This window comes from Vitis vinifera, chromosome 18 (genome assembly GCF_030704535.1).
Source record: "Vitis vinifera cultivar Pinot Noir 40024 chromosome 18, ASM3070453v1".
NCBI lineage: Eukaryota > Viridiplantae > Streptophyta > Magnoliopsida > Vitales > Vitaceae > Vitis > Vitis vinifera.
Window position 1 is genome coordinate 5,112,259 of NC_081822.1, and position 21,591 is coordinate 5,133,849.

Genomic DNA, 21,591 nt, shown 5'->3' on the forward strand with positions numbered 1-21,591 from the left:
TCATTTCCTTTTTCATTGCAAGCTCCCCTTGCTATTATGTTCCACCTGACATGCTTCATCATAACATTCAGGGTCACCTCCATATTTCAATAGCAAATAATTCAAATACTTCTTGTTTGGTACATGTGGCATGTTGGATCTCCTTAATGTAAGAACTACGGCTAGATCCTGTGGTATATGATCAACATCATATGCAATGTTTTCTTCAATTTGATTATTCTAACCTGTCTTATCTACCATACTACATTAGGATATCATCTAAGCTCAAAGTAAACAGGTTTGGGTTATATCAGTCTAATGGACTATGTTGCATCTCTATCTTTATACAAAACTTTCTCATTGAATATAACATCCTTACTTTTAATCACTTTCTTATTTTATTCATCCCAAAACTTATAACCAAAATCATCAACACCATAACCCAAGAACAGGTCTACCACAACACACAAAATGTACATGGTCAGAAAGAAAATCAATCATCACAGGGTCTTTCTTGGGGGGTTGAAAATTCAATCCGCCTATCATGCAAGAAACTGGATTCTCAACTCCAAACCAACAAAACAAACAAAAACAGCCAACCCACACTCAGCCGTCACTCTTCTCATTTAATTTCTTCCTCCATTTTACTTTTTCAATGTTAATCCTACGCTAGTACGTAAAATGTTGAACTCAATTATTTATTAGTATCAAGTGATTAAAGAGGAAAAAATATCACCCTCATACCCAAACTTCAAACTGGACCTGGGTTACTTTTTTTGTCGATGCTTAGTTGAAGCGTCAAACCCCAACAGACTGGTGAATTAAAGCTTACTAAGGAATATGGTAAACCATCCTCTAAATCTTTCAATTAATTGATCCCAATAAAAAACTAGGCACGTAATTACTTCCTGAATTTTTAGCCGTAGGTCATTTACGAAAACTGTTTTGTAATGAATAGATCTACAGAGAGGAAGACCAAGTCCAAGAGATGCCCAATTTCAAGTTCTCTTTCCCAGCATGCGCTTTAATTTAACCTACACCGAAACGGCACATGCAAAAAAATCCAACATGGCCAACTAAGGTGGCTTCAACAGTAGACATTTCTACGTAGACAGAAAAAGAAAAGAGTTCCACGATTAGCATAAATATGGAGTGCTACTCCACCAAGAGAGAACACCAAATCGGGCTTAACCAGTTCCAAATACAAAGGTTCCTTGGTTTTTGTCTCGACACATCCAAATTAAGCCATGGCTTCCCTATCCTTGTTTTCCTTTTTCTGTATGTTTTCGTTTCTACTGGGGATGGCACATGCACAGCTCTCCCCCAACTTCTATGCAAGTTCATGTCCTAGGGCTCTCTCTACCATTCGAACTGCAGTAAACAATGCAGTGGCCAAAGAGCGCCGCATGGGGGCCTCATTGCTCCGCCTTCATTTCCATGATTGTTTTGTATTGGCAAGTCCTCCACATATATAGAACTCCTTTTTTCTGGATATTCTGTTTTTCATTACTTGTTCTGGTTGCTTCTGACTAGCTCTGCAACTTAGGTTTGAAATCCAGAAGTCAACCAGGATCATTTGGCACTGGTTGAACTTTAAGATGTTAATAAACCTCAATTAATCCCTACATACATGAGAGGGAGAGGAAAATATTAGTAACATGCATGCATACATATAGCTGTTTGACAGGAAAATGCGTACTAATAACATCTTCATGTATAAATTCAACAGGGATGTGATGCTTCTATATTATTGGATGACACTGCAAACTTTACTGGAGAGAAGACAGCAGGACCAAATAATAACTCTTTGAGAGGATATGATGTGATCGACACCATTAAATCTCAAATGGAAAGCTTGTGCCCTGGAGTTGTTTCTTGTGCAGATATTGTAGCTGTGGCAGCTCGTGACTCTGTTGTTGCTGTAAGAGACTAACGTCCTTCACAACTACCATATATATAGCCATTAATCATAACCTTGCAGTTTATAATGGGGTTCAGAGATATAATAATCCATCTTTCCTATTCTACAAACATCATTATTTTAGACTATTTCTGGCCAGGTTTCATTAACCACCATAGAACCCTCATCATGGCCAAACTTTTAATTAACATGGGTGCACGATAAAACATAGCTCCGTATACCGGTGTTCTGCTGAACTACGATAAAAATCATCCCAAAAAATCATGATGGTTCTATTAAAGATTAATGGGCTAAGACACTTCAAATAATTAGTTAATTAACTAAATATTGTTGTTGATTGATTACGGGTTTTTTTCAGTTGGGTGGCCCAACATGGACTGTGCAAATGGGCAGAAGAGATTCAACCACGGCGAGCTTAAGTACTGCTAACGCTGACCTCCCTGCCCCGACCTCAGATCTTGATGTTCTTACATCTCTCTTCTCCAACAAGGGCTTCACTACCCAGGAAATGGTGGCTCTCTCAGGTATACTATGGCATTTGGTAGCAGAAATAAGTAGAAAATTGATAAAAATAGTTTTTTTTTTAAATATAAGAAAATGATATCGTACTTCAAGAGTGGTTTTCATTTCTGTTGCCAAATGGGCCCCATATATACATCATTGTATTTATTATGCAAAATTCCTCATAATTTGTTATATGTGGTTTTTTTTTTAATTATTATTATTATTTTTGCCTTTTAGGAACTCATACCATAGGTAAAGCACAATGCATAAAATTTCGGTATCGAATTTACAACGAGACCAACGTCGATGCTGCATTTGCAAAATCAAAACAGAAAATCTGCCCATGGACAGGCGGGGATGAGAATCTGTCTGATCTGGATGAAACGACTACTGTTTTCGATACTGTTTATTTCAAGGATTTGATAGAGAAGAAGGGTCTGTTGCACTCAGACCAACAACTTTACAATGGTAACTCCACAGATTCCATGGTCGAAACCTACAGCACCGACTCTACCACTTTCTTTACCGATGTGGCCAACGCCATGGTTAAAATGGGAAACTTGAGTCCCCTGACCGGCACTGATGGAGAGATCAGGACAAACTGCAGGAAAATCAATGGATAAATTTAAATGTCTTTAAAGTTGTACTTCAGTTAATATTTGGGAGTAGCTTATCACAAAGTGATTTGCGACATATATCTTGTTTACGGTATTTGTATTTGCTCATCAACTTAAATGTTTATCTCAAATAAAGTTTTTAGTTGGTTTTGGATCTACTACAAAAATTAAATTTCTTTACATGCGACATACTTTGTGCACCATAAATTTGAATGATTTAAATTATTTTCGTACTCATTTGATTAAAACTAAATTATAAGAAAATTTCACAAAAGACTTTGCAAGAAAAGGTCATAAATCATAGCCAAGCAAATAAGCAGGCCTTCACAGGGATTGGATGGACAGTTGGCAGTCATATGTGTATATATATATATATATATACACATATATGTCTCTTATGATAATAATAGTACGAATAAGATTGATGGTGACAGTGTGAAAGCTTTGTCTTTTATCTGCCCAATAAACCCTAGTGAATAATGCAACCTAATGTTGTATCTAGGTTTTGCTAACAAAACTATGCAAGCTCAACGGACCCACTACATTTGGTGTATCGTGCAGCATACTGTTCTGGGCCTCTGTCTTCTTAATTGGGCGTCTCCTGTAAATTTATTATTTTTTGAAATTCATTCAGTAAGAGCTAAGTTTTATATATAATTTGACATATTTTATTTTTAATTTGACTTCACTCTCTGAAAATTAATATTCCTAAAGTTCGATAAAATGGAATGACAGTCAAGATTAGAATGGGGGAGGATGAGAAAATGACAAAGTAATGCTTCTATTTTTATTTCTTTAGAAGAAAAATTACATTACACTTCTGTAGCTTATATGTTTAAGTAGTTGTTGATGCCTATAACTAACTTGAGGGACTAGTTTTAACAGAAGTGATCAGTTGAAATTGGAAACTAACTCAACTGAGTTCACTAACAGCCCTCCTCAAACTTAGGGTGGACTTGGGTTGACACTCAGTTTGGCACGCATGGTGAGGAATCTAGAGTTAGGAATTGCCTTGGTGAAGACATTTGGTAACTGATTAGAGAAACGAACATGATGGATGTGGATTTGTTTCTGAAGAACTTTTTCTCAAACAAAATAAAGATCAATTTTGATATGCTTAGTATGAGCATGAAGAACAAGATTAACTTAGAGGTATACTGTGTTGAGTTGTCACACTAGATGATCGGAGTTCTGGATGAAGATATGTTCAATTCTTTGAGGAAAGATTGCAACCAAGAAATTTCAGCAACTAAGGTAGCTACACTCCGATATTCCACCTCAATGGAAGATTTAGAGATTGTATGTTGCTTTCGGGAGTGCTAGGAAACCAAGTTTTGACCAAAAAAGAGGCAGTATCCTGATGTGAAGTGGTGATCATCAACATTTGAGGCCCAATCAACATCATAGAATGCTGTTAAGTTGAGGTGTGAGCTGGAGCAATATTGGAGATGGAGTCCATGCTGAAGAGTACCAACTAGATAGTGTAGGATTCTCTTCATAGCTTTCCAATGAGTAGTAAGAGGAGCTTGCATGAAGTGGCAAACTCGGTTGACACTATAGGTGATATCTAGACATGTGATGGTGGCATATTAGAGGGCACCAACAATGCTTTTATAGAGTTGAGTGTTGCTGAATGGAGCACTTCCAAAGTTAGATAGGGACTAGTTAGATACCATAGGTGTGGGAATTGGCTTGACATGAAGCATATTGGTTTTTTAAAGTAGATTGGAGATATACTTGGCCTGTGACAAGTGCATTCTAGTACATGTATGCTTGACTTGGATATCTAGAAAGTAATCAATATCTCAAAGATCCTTGAGGGCAAATTGGTTGTTAAGCTAAGTGATCACATGTTGAACAAACTGATCATTGTTGCGTATGATAAGAATATCATCCACATTTACTAGAGTGTAAGTGGAGTGAGTAGGTGTGATGTTGATAAATAGGGATTGATCGAATTTAGTTGATGAGAAACCAAGAGTGTCAAGTGCTTGTTGTAGCTTTTTGAACCAAGCTTTAGGGGCCTATTTGAGGCCATAAAGATATTCATTTAGCTTGCAGACATAGTTCGGGTTAAGAGGGTCGATAAAGCCTTCAAGTTGATGCATGAATATTTCTTCATGAAGGTTGCCATTGAGAAATGTGTTATTAACATCTAGTTGTCAAACTTTCCATTGAGAAAGACAGTGGTGAGAACAATGCGAATGGTAGTCGATTTGACAATCAGACTAAAGGTTTCCTTAAAGTCAAGTCTAGCTATTTGATGAAAGCCCTTGTCAACTAAACAGCCTTTGTATTTGTTTATAGTTCCATTGGGATTCTCCTTGACTTTGAACACCGATTTGCAGCCGATCAATTTGCGATTAATGGGGGGGGGGGCAAGATTCCAAGTATTGTTTCAAAGGAGAGCAAGATATTCATCAGCCATGGTCTGTTTCTAATGGCTAAGTTAGAGAACTTCAAGGATTGAAGTGGGAATGGTAGAAATAAGATAAGCCTTTGGTTTAAAAATGTCATTCTTGGATCGAGTGATCATAGGATGGGTAGGAAAAGGAGAGAAAGTGATGCTACATTTTGGTTAGAGGTGGCAGGAGGTATTGGTGGGTTGGTTGGAGAAGAGGTTGAAGAAAGGAGAATCATTAGTGGAAAAGAGGTTTGACAAGGAATGGAAGTGGATGAAGAGCTGAAAGAAGAAGTTACCTGTTCTTTGGACTGCAATTTAGCAAATAAGAAGGTATGTTCATCAAAGATAACATCACGGGATATCAATATGTTACCATAAGAGAAGCTTAAACTGAGCCAACCAGTTGAGAATCGATCAAATCAATTGCTTTTTCTTGATCAAGGACCAATCAAGTGTGCAAAAAAATTCTCTTTTTTCTAGGAAGTTTTCATACCTGATTTAGGCTACATTTTTCCTAATTGAGGTATAGTCGAGGCCCAGTCGAATTTAAACAAAGACTAATGATCACCTACTATGCATTTATTATCCAATGACTAGTGAACCAATCAAATTGGAGCTCGACCAATCAAGGCTTATTTATGTTTTTTTAGGTGTCCAACGTTAAAAACTTATAAATAGAAAACTCGTATGCATTTATTAATAAGAGAACACTTACATTGGATTGTCCATCTACCATTTTCTCTCTTTCAAAGCTCTTATTCATTTCTGTATTAATCTTTCACTTACAAATCATTCTTAGTGCACCCTTTGTATTCATCCTCCATTTTTCTGTACTTATTCATTTATTGAGCCAGGATTAAGTAAAGTTAAAACCTAAATTTCCTTTAGAAATGTTGAGTGTTAAAGCTTCAAGTTAAGATTAAACTTGAAGAGCTTAGTTGTACGTGCCCATTAGAAGCATTGAATCCAAGTCATGTAAGAGTTGAAGCTTGGGTTAGAAGCCTTGATCTAGTAGAACTCTTGAAAGGAAATTGAAAAGAGTGGACATAAGTAAAAATTATCAAACCATTATAAAAATCAAGTTTAGATTTTTTTATCTCTATCTCTTTACATTCATTTAGTGCGCTAATTGAAAAAATTTTAAATTCCAATTCCCTCCTCAATGTTGTGTTTGACTCAATTGACCATGTTTTACAAATCTCTTAAACCGATTAAATGTAATAGTTAATTTTGGTTTTCATTTCTTCAATCAAAAACACATATCCATCTTTTAGATTCGACTATTAGATTTGTTAACAATAAAGATTAAACTAAATTAGAAACCAATTAAATGTAATAGTTAATTTTAGTTTTCATTTCTTCAATCAAAAACTCATATCCATCTTTTAGATTCAACTATTAGATTTGTTAACAATAAAGATTAAACTAAATTAGAAACCAATTAAATGTAACAACTAATTTTGGTTTTCATTTCTTCAATCAAAAACTCATATCCATCTTTTAGATTCGACTATTAGATTTGTTAACAATAAAGATTAAACTAAATTAGACAATAATCCCCAAGAATCACTAATACCTAGTAAGAATCCTCCATACCTTATTTGAGGTAAACTAACAAAGAGGATTTATTCCTATCAATTTAAAGTTGAAAACACAATTAAATTATTTCATACACTATTGTTTTTTATGACACTGCCTTTGGATTCTTCACTTTCATGTTAACATCTTTGGATCACACCAAGTTAGCCAAACATCGTGGATGATTTTTCCTTGAAACCCATGTTTGATTGCCCAGAAAATAAAATAAAAAGAATTAAAAAATAAAACTTTTATTCAATATAATTTTAAAAGAAGTGATCAATCTCTCTCCTTACTTCCCGCATCGCAAAAACCTTAAAACAAAGTATATATATATATATATATATATATTATTTAACTTATAAATAATCTCTTGTAAAAGTGTTTATAACTCACCATAACTAAATATGAATCTCATTTGACTAACCAAAATAGCACAAAAGGATTTTTTTAAAAGAAAACAATGAAGAAATTGGGGTATCAATGCCTCGGGTACTTGAGCTATGATTCACTGTATTGTCTAACTAGAGCCAAGATTTTATGACAACCCAAAACTCGGATCGGACAATTGGGTAGGTGTATCGTGTATGCAGCCCCATAGCCAATTCATTCTTTATTTAGGTTTGTTTTACAAGGCATGACACATAGCAAGCAAGAAAATCAAACCCCTACGATTTGTCAGTCATCACATGCCCTCTCATGTAGGGTTGAAAATTGAATCCGCCTATTATGTGTGAAACTGGACCTCGCATGTGCTTTTAATGCTGCCTCGATGATTTTTTTAGCATTACGAATTCAACAACTAACTCAATTTTTAATTACATTTTGCGCATTGACCTTCTTGTTTGCGTTACGGTACCAGTTTATACTCCCTTGGTAGATGTTCTGAAGTTTCATGTCATGTAGATGAGGATCAGACATTGTTCACCTTCCTCAAAATGTATTGACGTACTATGATATTATAAAATCCATTAATTATTTTTTAAAGAAGGCAAATTATATCATTTTTATCACTTATATGTCAATTTTATTGAAACTTCGTAAATTTTAGATTGTGTTCGGTTCCAAAAAGTGTTAAGAAGAGAAAAAATAATAATTTTATCATGTTTGATTATCCTATATAAAATAAAAAATATATAATTAAAATTTTAAATATTTTCAAATTATTTAAATTTTATATTAGAAAGTTAAAATAAGTTAAATGATTTAAAATAGGCTTTTATTTTTATTTTTATTTTATTTTTTCTTTTATTTTTCTTTTTATTTTCTTTTCCTCGTATTTTTTGAACCAAACATAATTTAATGTAATGACATACATATTAGTAACTTGAATGGGAGAATTAAGAAGCCAAAGGGTTAAGGATGTGAATGCAACTAAGCCGATTTAAATTGCAGCATCAGTCAAAGAATTAAGTTGTTAATTAAATTTTTGATAACTCGTCAATTGCTTCCTAAATGCGAAACCTATGTCTTACAATAAAATTTACCTTACTTAATACTATAATAATATGATCATCATTTCCAGGAAAAAATAATTATATATATATATATATATATATATGTTCTGAAATGTTCCTGGCAGGGGACATCACCCTTACCCCCAAGTTGCTGTTTTATATATGGAGCTTTAAAATATTCATCATGTTTTAGTGTTTGAAATGCACATTAATCACAATTTGGTCACGAGATACGAGTTTAATTAATTGAAAATTTGGGATGGGAATGAGCATTTGGGTTTCATCAATACTTGAGTCAAATTAGTATCATGGCTCCCGCTACATGCCCTTGTATCAGTCGCCACCTGCTGCTGATCCAGGATGATGAAAAAATTCTATGGATGTGACGAGAATATTTTGAAGTGTTTTCTTGCATGAAATGATGTCAATGCGCCATTGGAAGGCAATGAACATGTGGTACAAATTAGCAACACATCAAGAATTCAATGTCCGTACAAATCGACTTTAGACTTTAAAAAGAAGAATAAGGAAGAGAAAGATGATTGATATTCATTTCAAACAGCTGGTTGATTATTGCTTTTTGAATACTAATGAACATAAAAGCCCATAATGTTGCAAATATTTACCATCTACGTCATTGTGAGTAATCGGGGTGACCACTAGCAATACTCTATAGATGATTAATTCATTAATTAATTAGGAATACTGTCATCATGATCAGGCAACTTGATTATGTCACCATAAAAAATGGAAGATTTTTTATTCTCGATCTAATGTTCCATGAAAGGAGAAAACCCAAGGAGAGAGTTCTTCATAGAACAAGTTAGCAAACTGGGATTCCATCTGTACTCATCTGCTTCAAGCTAGACATGGGAGTTTACTCAACATTTCCATTATTATTTTGCATCACCTCACATGGGTTAACTAAGATTTGCGCAGATGTAAAACTTTGGTCAATGAATCCCCAACTCAGAAGGTGTATTCAACTTTGAGTTAGTTTTTGTGCAACTTGGTGGAATATATTTTTAAGGGAACAATGCTTCTCACTAACTACAAATTATTTGGACATATAAAACAAAGAGTTGCCTGACCCTATTCATGAGTTTATTATTTATATTCTTTTTCATTTTAGGCATGCGAATGGATTTAAGATGGCGTGTCGCCGACAACAAGGCTACTGCTTAATGGTGAGCCCCTACTGCTATGATTCGATTCAATTTTAAATGTGAATACAACTCAACAGGAACTTAGCAAGGGAGCAAGCCACTTAAGACTTGAATTGCTCTAAGACCTCCACTTAGTACAAATAGAGCTCACACCCTCACCTATTTTCTCCGTCTCGTTGTACTAAATTAAGTGCAATCTGCAGATCATACCCAATCTTCCAAGTCCTTTCCTACAATATGCGTTACCCGTACTATTCTCCCCCTCCACCACCTTCACCACCACCACCACCTCCTCCACCGCCGCCGCCGCCTCCATGCAACCCAGTCACGCCACCACCGCCACCTCCTCCACCTCCACCTCCACCTCCACCCGCATGTAACCATGGCATGCCGCAATCCCCACCCCCACCCCCACCCCAACATCCAATGCCACCATGTAAGTGTGGGTACCAGCCCCCTACACCAACCACAACACCAACACCAGCGCCAGCTCCTTATACTGCTTCACCTCCACTATCACCACCGAATGGAATACCACCAGGTGCACAGCCACCGAAGGGAAAACCACCAGGAGCACAGCCACCAAACGGAAAACCACCAGGTGCACAGCCACCGAAGGGAAAACCACCAGGCGCACAGCCACCAAATGGAAAGCCACCAGGTGCACAGCCACCAAAGGGAAAACCACCAGGCGCACAGCCACCAAATGGAAAACCACCAGGTGCACAGCCGCCAAATGGAAAGCCACCAGGTGCACAGCCACCAAATGGGAAGCCACCTGGTGCACAGCCACCAAAAGGAACACCACCAGGTGCACAACCACCAGTTGCAAAACCACCTTCTCATTATGGTTATCCCCCTTACGGTTCCCCTCCAATTTATGCCTCGCCTCCTTACGCTGCACCCCCAACTAATGGCTCAATCACACCAACACCACCAGTCCTGTCTCCGCCACCTTCCGGAGGCCACCACACCACCATTATTGCGGTGTGCGTCTCGTTGGGTGGCCTCTTCTTCCTCGCGTTCCTCGCAGCTGGTCTCTTCTGCTTAGCTAAGAAGAAGAAAAAGCCGGTGATGGTTCCAGCAGTACCCCCACCCCTCTGTGTTGAAGAACACGAACAAATCCAGGAGACAATCACCACAGGGGCTTATGGGGAGCAAACAGTTACAGGATCAGTTGAGGACGATGCCCAAATTCATCAAGCCGGAGGTCCTTCTGGTGGCCCACCTGGGGTCGCCGGAGCTTCCTCTCATGCTCCAGCCCAACAGCATTGCTAATGCTAGTACATCCTTTCCCCTTCAAACCAAAATCAAGTTGCCAGCATGCATATTGGTTCGATTTCAATTTACAGTTTGTTACACTAGTGATCAGTAATAAACCAAGTTGCCAGCACGCATGAACCCATATTGGTGTGATTTCAATCTGCAGTTCGTCACACTAGTGATTTCACTGATTTGTAATAAGTTCCGCGAATTGGGGCTTCCATGATTGTTTGTATTGTATTGTGCATATGAATTGGGGCTTATATAATTGTTTGTATTACATTGAGATATATTCATGGTGTGTGGATTTAAGTAGCAGAAAGAGGGCATCCTTGGACCTACCTGTGCTCCATGTGCTCCATGCGTCATTGTTGTCATACTGGTATTAAACAAAGTTTATATTTAGTAACAAAAAAAGCAATAGGGTTCATATGCCTGAGAAGTGGATATAATGATAGATGCACTTGACTTTATTGTTTAATAAGACTAAAAGACAATAGGATAGCCGATAGGAGCAGGTAGAGTGCTAGAAAAATGGGAAGGAGGTTCTGACAAGATTGCTGATGAAGGCGATGTCCAGTGGACCTTAATGGGTTTGGTAACTGTCATGCTACAATACTTTGACTAGCTAATTCTAATTAATTTATTCTAGCTTCGCGTTTAAGGAATCAAGACATTGTTTGGGCTGCGACAGAAAGGCGGAGGTTCTCTGCAACCGTATCTGCATCGAAGTTATATCACTTGGAAACGTGGCTGGAGACTGTTGGGTAAGCTCTGATGCATGTGGTTTGGCAGGCATGGATGTAACTTATTTGAAAGATATGTGTCACATGGAATAATTGTGGGAGCGTTGTTGACAAGTCATATTGCCACCATGATTACAGCTGCGAGTCTAAGGCTCTAAGCCGCCGGCAGGAAACATCTCCCTTCTGTTTTTCTCCCACTTTTTCCCTTCTTTTTATCTGTTTTGTCTGTTTCGCTTTTACACTATTTCTGGTGTCAACATTCCAGGCACGTAAAGATTCTCCGGTGGGCCAAGTTAGGGTTAGCGAAAAGTTTAAAATGAAGGATTTTTGAAAGGGAAAACGAAATTTAATCCAAGGCAATAAATTTTATATACTATAAGATAAATATAATCTGGAACGCTAACTAATTGTTAAAAAACGACTTAATATGACAGCGTTTTCACATTGTCACCATTTTTTTAAGCCCATTAATGCTCATAAAGGTCTAAAGAGTGTGCGTCAATTGTCATTAGATGGCCATCAATTAAATAAATTATCTTCGTGAACTTTTTTATTTTAGAGAACGTGGAAGGGCCAAGAAAGTACATACCCTTTTCCTATAAATAAATTTACAACTTTAGTTAGTGAGTTGAGTTGGCATGAGTCGCATGACATCGGCTAACAGATAAGAACAGTCTTTAATATTGCAATTTGTGAGCCAAGTTGTAATGATGATGATAGGTCTGGCTAGTGTTAGAGAATGATTATCTGAGGGAGTGCCTGTCGCCCATCCAAGGAATTGACAAGAGTTATAAGAATTAGAAGCAGAAGGAACCCTAATCCCAGCGCATAGATCTGGGTTGGGTCGCCCTTCAAAGTGCTGCAGCTGGGCTCTGTTATCATCCGGTTGGGCCTACTTTCAAAAGATAGACAGGCCCGTCTCAATCAAGAAAAAACTGGTGGATGGATTTGCAATGGGCACCTTTGAAGTTTCCAATTGCGTGCTATGCACGACTAAAGTGGGTTTCTTTCCGGTCTTGAGATGAAGGAATTCCAATAAAATATGGACAATAAGGTAAGATGGGGGAGTGCAAAATGTGAAAGTAGCTCATAATTCAAGGTATTGATATAAGAAGTGAGAATATAAAATAATATTTTTTATTTATGGATATAGATATAATTAATCAAATCACGCCAAAGCCTTAAATATTTTATATTGTTCCTATTGTTCTTTTCCTTTAAGTTTTGCGCTTGGTATTGTGACAGGTATCAAACCCTTTGTCAAATATTTTTAGAACCAAAGGTAACACAAAAGATTATAAAATGAATTTTAATTAAAAGTAAAATCAATTATTCTCTCATTAGGAAATGATATAAAAAACAAGGGAATCATGAGCTGGCAATATCATGCAAGAAAACTCTAACACACACTATGCGTAATAGTATATATTATCAAAACATGAAAGATTAACTAAATAAAATTTGACTTAAGATGGAGATTGATAAAAAAATGTTTAAAATTTTTATGTAGCATATATATATTTCTTTTTTATATTTTAAATATTAATTAAGAATTTAAGATATTTTTCAATATTAAAATCCATGAGGAAATGGTCACATTAAGAGAGAGGCCGAAGTCATCAACCAAGCAAAATGATGGGCAATTAAGGTTAGGGTTGCAATGAAACTTCGGAAATTAAATTTTAAGGTTGCGATGAAGCTTGATATGGATTGTTTTGTTAGTCCATACAAGTTAAAAGTTTAATTAAGTTATGCAATACTATAACTTAAAAGCTTAATTAAGTTATGCAATAGTGGACCAATATTGTACTAAGCACTTATTTGGGTTACATTTTATGGGGATTATTGACAAGAGTATGGTAATTTAAAAAAAAAAAAAATTTCAAATCTATTGTAATTTTTGTTATTTTCTTTTAAAATCGTCTATTCAAAAATTGATTTATATACCAAAAAAATCGTCTCTTGAAGATATGATTTTCTAAAATTCATTTTTAAAAAAATTTACATACTAAAATTATCTCTTAAAGATACGATTTCTTAAAAAATAAAATAAAATTGTCTCTTCAAAATACGATTTTTTAATTAATTTTATTTATCAATTTTAATATATAAAAAAATTATGATTATTGAGATATTTATCAACAATAATATTTATAAAATATAAATTATGTTTAATATTTAAATATTGATTTAAAAAATATTTTCTTCTTAATGTTCAAAAATTTTAAATTAATTCAATTAATTATAACTAATAAAATTAATTTACTTTGATATTGTTTTTTATTTATAAGATAATAATATTTATCTAATATTTTTTGTTTCTTTTGCTTTGTAATTTAAAAACATTATTATCAATTTTATGTGAAAAATGCGTTTATAAAAAACAAATTTGTTCTTAAATTATTAAATAATTATTTACAAAATAAATAATTTTTTATTTTAATTTTGAAATTAATTTTATTATACAAATTTTAAAATAAAAATATTAATATTTAATTTAAAATTTTAACTGTAGAAGGAATAAAATATACAAAAATAAATTAATTTTCAATAAAATTTTCAGCATTAAAAGATATAATTTTTTAAGTATTAATCAATTTAAAAAGAAATAATAATCATTTGTCTATTAAAATATTTTATTTAGTAATTATAAATGATAAACAACTAAAGTAATTTGAAAATTTAATAAAATATTTCTTTAAAAATAATTTAATACATTTAAAATTAGAAATGATTAACTATTTTTTATTAAGAAAAATTGAGGAAATATTTTGTTATATCAAATTTTTTTATCTGTTTTCAATTTTTAATGTTATAAGTTTCAAAAAAATTGATCAAATAAAAAATAATAAATAAAAATTAAGAAATTATTTTTACAAAAACTATATATCCAAATAAAAGCCTTGAAATTCAAATACACAATATCATAAATATAAACACCAAGTCAATCCTTAATTATCAAAAGTTTTCAATATTAAAGAATCTAAGTCACCTACTATCATGATTGTAAGAAAACCAATAATATTGTTCATGTAAATACTAAAAAACTAATAAATATCCCAACAATTAATAAAGTATCAATCATGATAAAAAAAATTATTTATTATTATGAATGCAAAATTTTATATTCAAGAGACGATTTTAGTATGTAATTTTTTTTTAAAATTCATGTCTTTAAAAGACGATTTTTTTTATACCTATATATATATATATATATATATATAAATCGTTTTCAAATAGATGATTTTAAAAGGAAATAATGTTCTCTCTTCTATTTGGCAAAAATTATGGTAGATTTGAAATTATTTTTTTTTGCAACGGTGGATTAGGAATTATTTTTTTAAACTGTCGTACTCTTATTAAAAATCTCATGTTAGGGTCGTAGCCTAAGTATTTTGATATATAATGGTGGTCAAGTTGACTTTGTATGTGAATAAATGGCTATGCGAATTTCCAAAAAATCAAAGGATATTTGTTTTTGGTTTTCCTTTTTTTTTTTTTTGTTGAAAACAATTTGATGTTACACATTGAGTTGTTTATTTTTCTAATTTTTTTTATAAATTATTATAATTTTTTATTGAATACAAAAATTAGAATATTTAAAAAATTTAAATAAAAAAATAATATATTGATTTTTTTTAATTTTTAATATTTAATAAAAATAAAATATTAAAAAATTTAAAAAATTAATACTTAATACTATTAAACACTATTTAATTTTAAATTATATTTAAAATTAAGTAAAAAATCAAATACCACTTGAATTGATTTCAACTTCTACTATTCCATCATAACTTTTGGGGGATATTGGCGTATGCATCTTCTCTCAAATGGGTGTCCAAGCTCCGTTCAACATACAGTTGAAAGATTATCAATTTCGGGTGCAGACATATCCTTTTTAGTTATCTCCGATGGTGAGACTTGAGGAGGAAAAACAAAACACAAGGTCATTTTGAAACTGTACTCTTCAGCCTTGGACATTAAGAAGATAATCAAAGATTGCAAAGCAGAATACGAGGAGGGAGGGTTGTGGTTTGGTACGTATTTGTGCAGCTTCTAATTTGGTCTGTCACATTGAGGTAAAAGTGATGGCCCCCCAGTCCATAGCAAACAGATAAGAGTTTATCATTGAATTTGCTAGGTTGAGAAGGATTCATCGTTTCAATATAATGCCAATTATTGATTGTTTCCCCGATATTCCAGACATGCTCTTGTTTTCATTTCCAGGATCAATGCATCTCTTTAGAGGCACTATCCTTAAGAAATAGCAATGTTCCTCCAAGCTGGCAGAAAATCCAAGGGGTATATGCTAGCTGTTTCTGAATTTTTGCAGCTGGAAAGTGACTGTAGAGAATGCACAAACTCATAATGACACTATTCCTTCTCATCCCCGATTTCCAAATGGTCCACCCAAGAAACATGTGGCCATCAAACGGGGAATTACATGATGAGAAATTGAAGAGAAGAGTTAAAGAAAAAAAAAAAGCTAACCAAAAGGAGAAAAAAGAGAAAAAAAGAAAAAGAAAGATCCATACCCCTCAATGAGTTTCAAGAAAAGGGGATGTGTACTAAGCAATTAATGCACTGAAGCACGAACCATGGCAGTCCTTCAACGACAACACAAGTTAATAGCATGTTTGGTCCCAGCAACCTTCTGGAAATGGATCCCTCCCACCAAATCTTGATAATCAAAATAAAATAGGTTATTGTCCTCGACTGCTTTGCATGCCCAATCAATTTTGTTTTCGATTACCAGTATAGTTCTCTCATAAACATTTCAATTTTGTCATTGACTTGTTCCTATTTAGCATTTGGTGATGGCCAAACGTGCATAACGTACACACAATCCTAATCTAAAGAAAAAGTATTAATTCTGTTCAAGAAACCTAATCAGGGAGAGCATAACCTTGTTTGAAACCTTGCACAAACAACATTGTCGACTGGTGGTTTAGGCCCGGATGCTTCTGAAAGCATTATGGATAGGTTCCGAGAGTTGCGGTTTGTGCCTACATAAAGCATTATGCATAGGTGGACCTCGGGAATTAGAGAGTTGCCATGTGTTACGTCATCATTACTAGTTTCCCACCCCAAAATTCCCAAAAAGGTGAATGCTACGGTATTAGTTTAATTATTGTTAGTATGTGGTTCATATTAGAGTTAAAGACATATATAAATAAAAATGGACAAATATGGGAGTGAAGACATTTGTTATTCAGATTTGTATTTCTATTGTTGTGGATGAATGATAGGTTGGGGGTGCGGGGGGCGATGTCCCTCGCGGTACGGTTTAGGGGTATTTTTGGAATTTCATTCCAAATGATTAATATAAATACCCTTTTATGTAACCCTAATTCAATACATAGTGAAAGTCCTTTTCCTTGTTCCCGTGGACGTAGGTAAATTGCCAAATCACGTTAAATCTACGTGTTCTTTCTTTCTCATTTTCCCTATTTTTCACCATAAATCATTGCACGGATTACAACATTATCTTATAATCACCACACTAGTCATCTAGAAGGTTTTACTACTTTGAATGGGTGCACAGGATTTACACAATAGAAGAAGCCAAAAAAAAATGGGTCCCCTTCACTAAAGCATAATTGGACCCTTGTAAGTCTAACCATTAATTTGGAACTGGTGGTGCTGCCCTTTTTTTTGAACTCTTATAATGAAGATAATGATTAGAGAGATCAATCTTTTAAATCTCTTATCTTTATCGGTGTCAAGTCAACTGGAGTTAGGTTTGTCTAGCTTCACTGAAGTCAAGCAAACTTCTTTCATTTTTCGTGCTTCTTAAGGAGTCTATCCAGTTGCACTAGAGTTAGACGAACTTCTTTTTTATACAAAATGATGTCCGGATTGGTGATATGAGCACGCCCCTCCGAAACTTAAAGTCAGATAAAAATAGCTTTAGCTATTTTGTGGGAGAGAATGAGCATCGTGCACACATATCTTATTCGTGCTTTTTAAGAGACTTATATAGAACTAATGGCACTACTATTGTAGTGCTGACTATGCACTCTAACCTTTCTTATAATGATGATTGTCCTTAACACGACTGGGCAATCATATCAGATAAAGGCGCTTGACAGGTGTCATCCGTTGACGTGCCAAAATCTTGGACCATACAATTGATTGTCCATTTAGTCTGCCAATGTTTGGGATTGTGTGCAACAATTAATTGACATTAAATTTTGGGTGTAATGGGATCTCGTCTGCCGCTTAAATATCGGGTGTCTAGGCTGACACTCAGAGGTTAGATGCGATTGATCATGCATACCAAAAATCCTAAGGACTTGATTAGACTGATTTTCCCGTCTGAGAGTCCAACGAGCCCAGGTTGTCGATTCCGTCTGACCTTGTGGGAGAGGGGAACCCTCTCACTTCTAGTGTCAGACGGAATTCATCTTGGTCCGAACGGAATGATTCCAAAAGGATTTCATGTCTATCCTGAATGACTAAGGGTCTTGAACTTGAGAGGGACAGGTGGAGGAAACCGCAATCTCTACACTTGCGTGTCCAACAAATTTTCAATTTTAATAACGTACAAGACAATCAAGGAGATGAAAAAATTGATGAAGCGTTTCTCAAACCAATTTCAGACACATACGGCATGTGCAACTAGATATTTTAATCCCAAAAAATCATGGCTCCTTTTGTCGTATTCTTTTGTTTGATGTATGCATAGGATCGGACCACATCTATGTTATTTTGATTCCAAATTTCAAATAAAGACGAGATTTCATTACTAAATTGTCAAGACCTTTGGGACCCATAAACCTTTATTCAAACAATGATAAAAGGCAAATTTTTGTATTGATATGGTTGTTACGATCGAGGAAGACAACGAGATTTCAAAGGATGAGAGAGCACCCCATGCATCAAAATGGCTTCTGGACCCACACTATTTTAGTTCGTCAGTCAAATCTCAATATAATAGAGGGGGGACCTAATGTTGTCGCTATAATTGACTCTTATTTCGACGTCATGTTTGTGCCTTAAAATAACCCGGATTCCTCATTTACACACTGCGGGGAGGGGGAGAGTGAGAGGGACCTACCAACCAAAAAATGGCGGCGGAAGTTCAGCTGAGCAGCAACATGAGGAAAGCTCTCCTGGTTCTGAATTGTGTGATTCTCTCAATTGGAAACTGCGGTGGTCCCTTGGTGATGCGCCTGTATTTCGTTCTTGGCGGCGAGAGAATATGGTTTTCCAGTTGGTTGGAAACGGTTGGGTGGCCCTTGATCCTAGTCCCTCTCATCATCACTTACATGCACCGCCGAACCAAGCAAGACTCCCATGCCAAACTCTTCTTCATGAAACCTCCTCTGTTCGTGGCCTCCGCTGTTATCGGTGTCCTCACCGGATTCGATGACTACCTCTATGCCTATGGCGTAGCAAAACTGCCCGTTTCAACATCAGCTCTCATTGTCGCAAGCCAGCTCGCTTTCACAGCAGCCTTCGCGTTCCTCTTGGTGAAACAAAAGTTCACCTCATACTCCGTAAATGCCATATTTCTGTTGAGTATCGGTGCCGGTGTCTTGGCTTTACACACTAGCTCCGACCGCCCTACTAATGAGTCCAACAAAGAATATTACCTCGGGTTTGTCATGACACTTGCAGCTGCAGCGCTCTATGGTTTCATTCTCCCCTTGGTTGAATTAACCTACAAGAAAACAAAGCAGGCAATAACCTACTCACTGGTCATGGAGATTCAAATGGTGATGTGCTTCTTCGCCACCGTCTTTTGCACAGTGGGGATGTTGGTTAATAATGACTTTCAGGTGCATTTCTCTTTTCTCTCCACTCAATTACCCTAACATATTCAACCAGATAGAAGATTGATAATTTATGTTTGCTTCTTCCTCATTTAATTTTGTAGGCAATTTCCAGAGAAGCAAAAGAATACGAGCTTGGAGAAGCTAAATATTATCTGGTGGTGGTATGGAATGGGATCATATGGCAGTGTTTCTTCTTAGTATCAATAGGAGTCATCTTTAGCGCTTCATCTTTGGTATGCGGTATTGTGATTACTGTCCTACTCCCCGTGACAGAGATCTTGGCTGTTATTTTCTTCCGAGAAAAATTTCAAGCAGAGAAGGGGGTTTCACTGGCTCTCTCTCTGTGGGGCTTTGTTTCCTACTTCTACGGCGAGATAAAGGATAGCAAGAAAAAGAAGAATCCCACTTCCGAGACGGAGCTGCCTCAAACGGTCAATCCATGACAAACAAATATCTTTCTTATTCCCCGGAAGGCAAGGGACAGGATTACATATAAGCATTTACCAGGTAATTTAAAGAAATACTTCGTCCGTATGTTAACAGGCAGTTTAGCTGATTCACCAAATCTGTGTAAAGGAAATGCTTGAATTTCGTTCCTAAATACATGCTTGAATATTGAATTTACTTGAATTCTACAACCGCTGTGAGCGGAACATGTTGAAAATGAGATCATTTAATTGTTCTATATAAGATAATTTCAAGAATGAGCAAGTCTTGTTTTTTTAGTTTTCAATTTTAGTGGTTTATGAAATCACAGAAAAAAGATCATGGGTGTTTTCAAATTTAGAGTTTTTATCTACCATCAACTCAACAACCTCTGATCCCAATAACCACTTGCACTCATTTGGAGGTAGGTGTCAACTACTCTCGTCAACTGCCACAGTATCAAATGAACCACAACAACTATATTTTCCATATTTTGTAGTGGATGATATTGATATGAAGCGAATAAGACGCGAGCTGCGCTCACAGGCTAGGACTTTAATTGGTGAAGCCTCCCAACTCATATAGTCAACTCGCTCGAAATTCAGTTGTTAAAGTTTTCTAATAAATAAAACAGTTATTTTAAAATATAAAAATTTAAATTATATCATAAAATACTAAGGTAAAGAAATTAGAAAATACTAAAATATCAATTCCATATATATCAAGCTTTCGATTTTGATCATTAAAAGTATATAATAAAATTTAAGCCTGTGAATAATGATTACTACTCAAAAAGTGTTATTTGATAGCCTGTAATTAATCCTTTTAAACACTTTTGAGTAGTAGTTTAGGCCTTTTAACTCAATTGGCATGTTAAGGATCCTTTAAAGCAATTTTGATCACTTTGTGTAAGTTTTGGTGTTTTTGTTAGTATTTTGATCACCAAAACAAGTCAAGACTGAGGAGAGCTATGAGGAATCTTGGGTAAAGCTTAGAAGTCATTTTCCAAGAGTGAATCCGGATTGCAAGGAGAAAAAGCAAAGAGAATCTGCCATAAAGCATATTCTTGATGACAGTCGTAGCAGCCACTTTTAGAGCACTTTATGAAGTCCAAATGATGCATGCTATATACCATTTTAAAGCTCAGGAAGTCAACAATCCAATGCTTCAAACGGTGTGCAATTCGGAGTTGAAACGAAGAAGTTGCAGCCATTACAAGCCAATCACTCCGAGCTGAAGAAAACATTTTGCAAAGTGCTGCGAAATCACCCTTTTGTTGCGAAGTGATTTCGCAGCATTTTTGTACAGTAAGGTGTTTCTCCTTCTGACGATGCACGAACCATGCCGCGAGAAGGGAGCTGGGAACCTCAAGGTGGAAGCCAACTTCGCAGCCATGTGAAGATAGCTCGGTGTTGCGAAATAATTTCGCAGCCCTCTTGGGTGTCTGCGAAATTTCGCAGACACCATATTTCTCCTGCGAAATGGTTCCTGAAGCCTCCCGAAGCTTGCTACCGACATTGGGAGATATTTTCCATTAGATTTTTGTTGTCTAAATCCCAAAATACTCCTTGTAAACCACCAATTACATGATTCCTTAGTTTTTAAGTTAGTAAAAAGACTAAATATCTTTGTAACAATTAGTTTTATATTATGTTGATATATATACCTCTCGAGAGCCTGTTCTCAGGGAGGAGTTCCTTTTGTAAACCGTTTGGGTAAGCAAGTAAAGGTCTTTTTCTTTCTACTGCC

General features: G+C 35.4%; 3 protein-coding genes across 3 annotated transcripts; all 3 read left to right on the forward strand.

Annotated features, from left to right (window-relative positions):
• The first annotated feature begins 1,152 nt into the window (after positions 1 to 1,152).
• On the forward strand, positions 1,153 to 3,179 carry LOC100267701 (cationic peroxidase 1). Its single transcript, XM_059734654.1, has 4 exons — positions 1,153 to 1,433; positions 1,709 to 1,900; positions 2,259 to 2,424; positions 2,642 to 3,179. The coding sequence occupies exons 1-4, from the start codon at positions 1,227 to 1,229 to the stop codon at positions 3,025 to 3,027; spliced, it is 951 nt and encodes a 316-aa protein (XP_059590637.1). The 5' UTR covers positions 1,153 to 1,226; the 3' UTR covers positions 3,028 to 3,179.
• Positions 3,180 to 9,767: 6,588 nt separating this feature from the next.
• On the forward strand, positions 9,768 to 11,179 carry LOC104882493 (uncharacterized). The gene has a single exon (XM_010666058.3). It carries the CDS (start codon positions 9,864 to 9,866, stop codon positions 10,902 to 10,904), a length of 1,041 nt encoding a protein of 346 aa, XP_010664360.1. The 5' UTR covers positions 9,768 to 9,863; the 3' UTR covers positions 10,905 to 11,179.
• A 7,242-nt stretch (positions 11,180 to 18,421) lies between these two features.
• Positions 18,422 to 20,120, forward strand: LOC100262565 (purine permease 1-like). The gene is made up of 2 exons (XM_002285683.5): positions 18,422 to 19,419; positions 19,518 to 20,120. The coding sequence occupies exons 1-2, from the start codon at positions 18,706 to 18,708 to the stop codon at positions 19,857 to 19,859; spliced, it is 1,056 nt and encodes a 351-aa protein (XP_002285719.1). The 5' UTR covers positions 18,422 to 18,705; the 3' UTR covers positions 19,860 to 20,120.
• Positions 20,121 to 21,591: the final 1,471 nt, after the last annotated feature.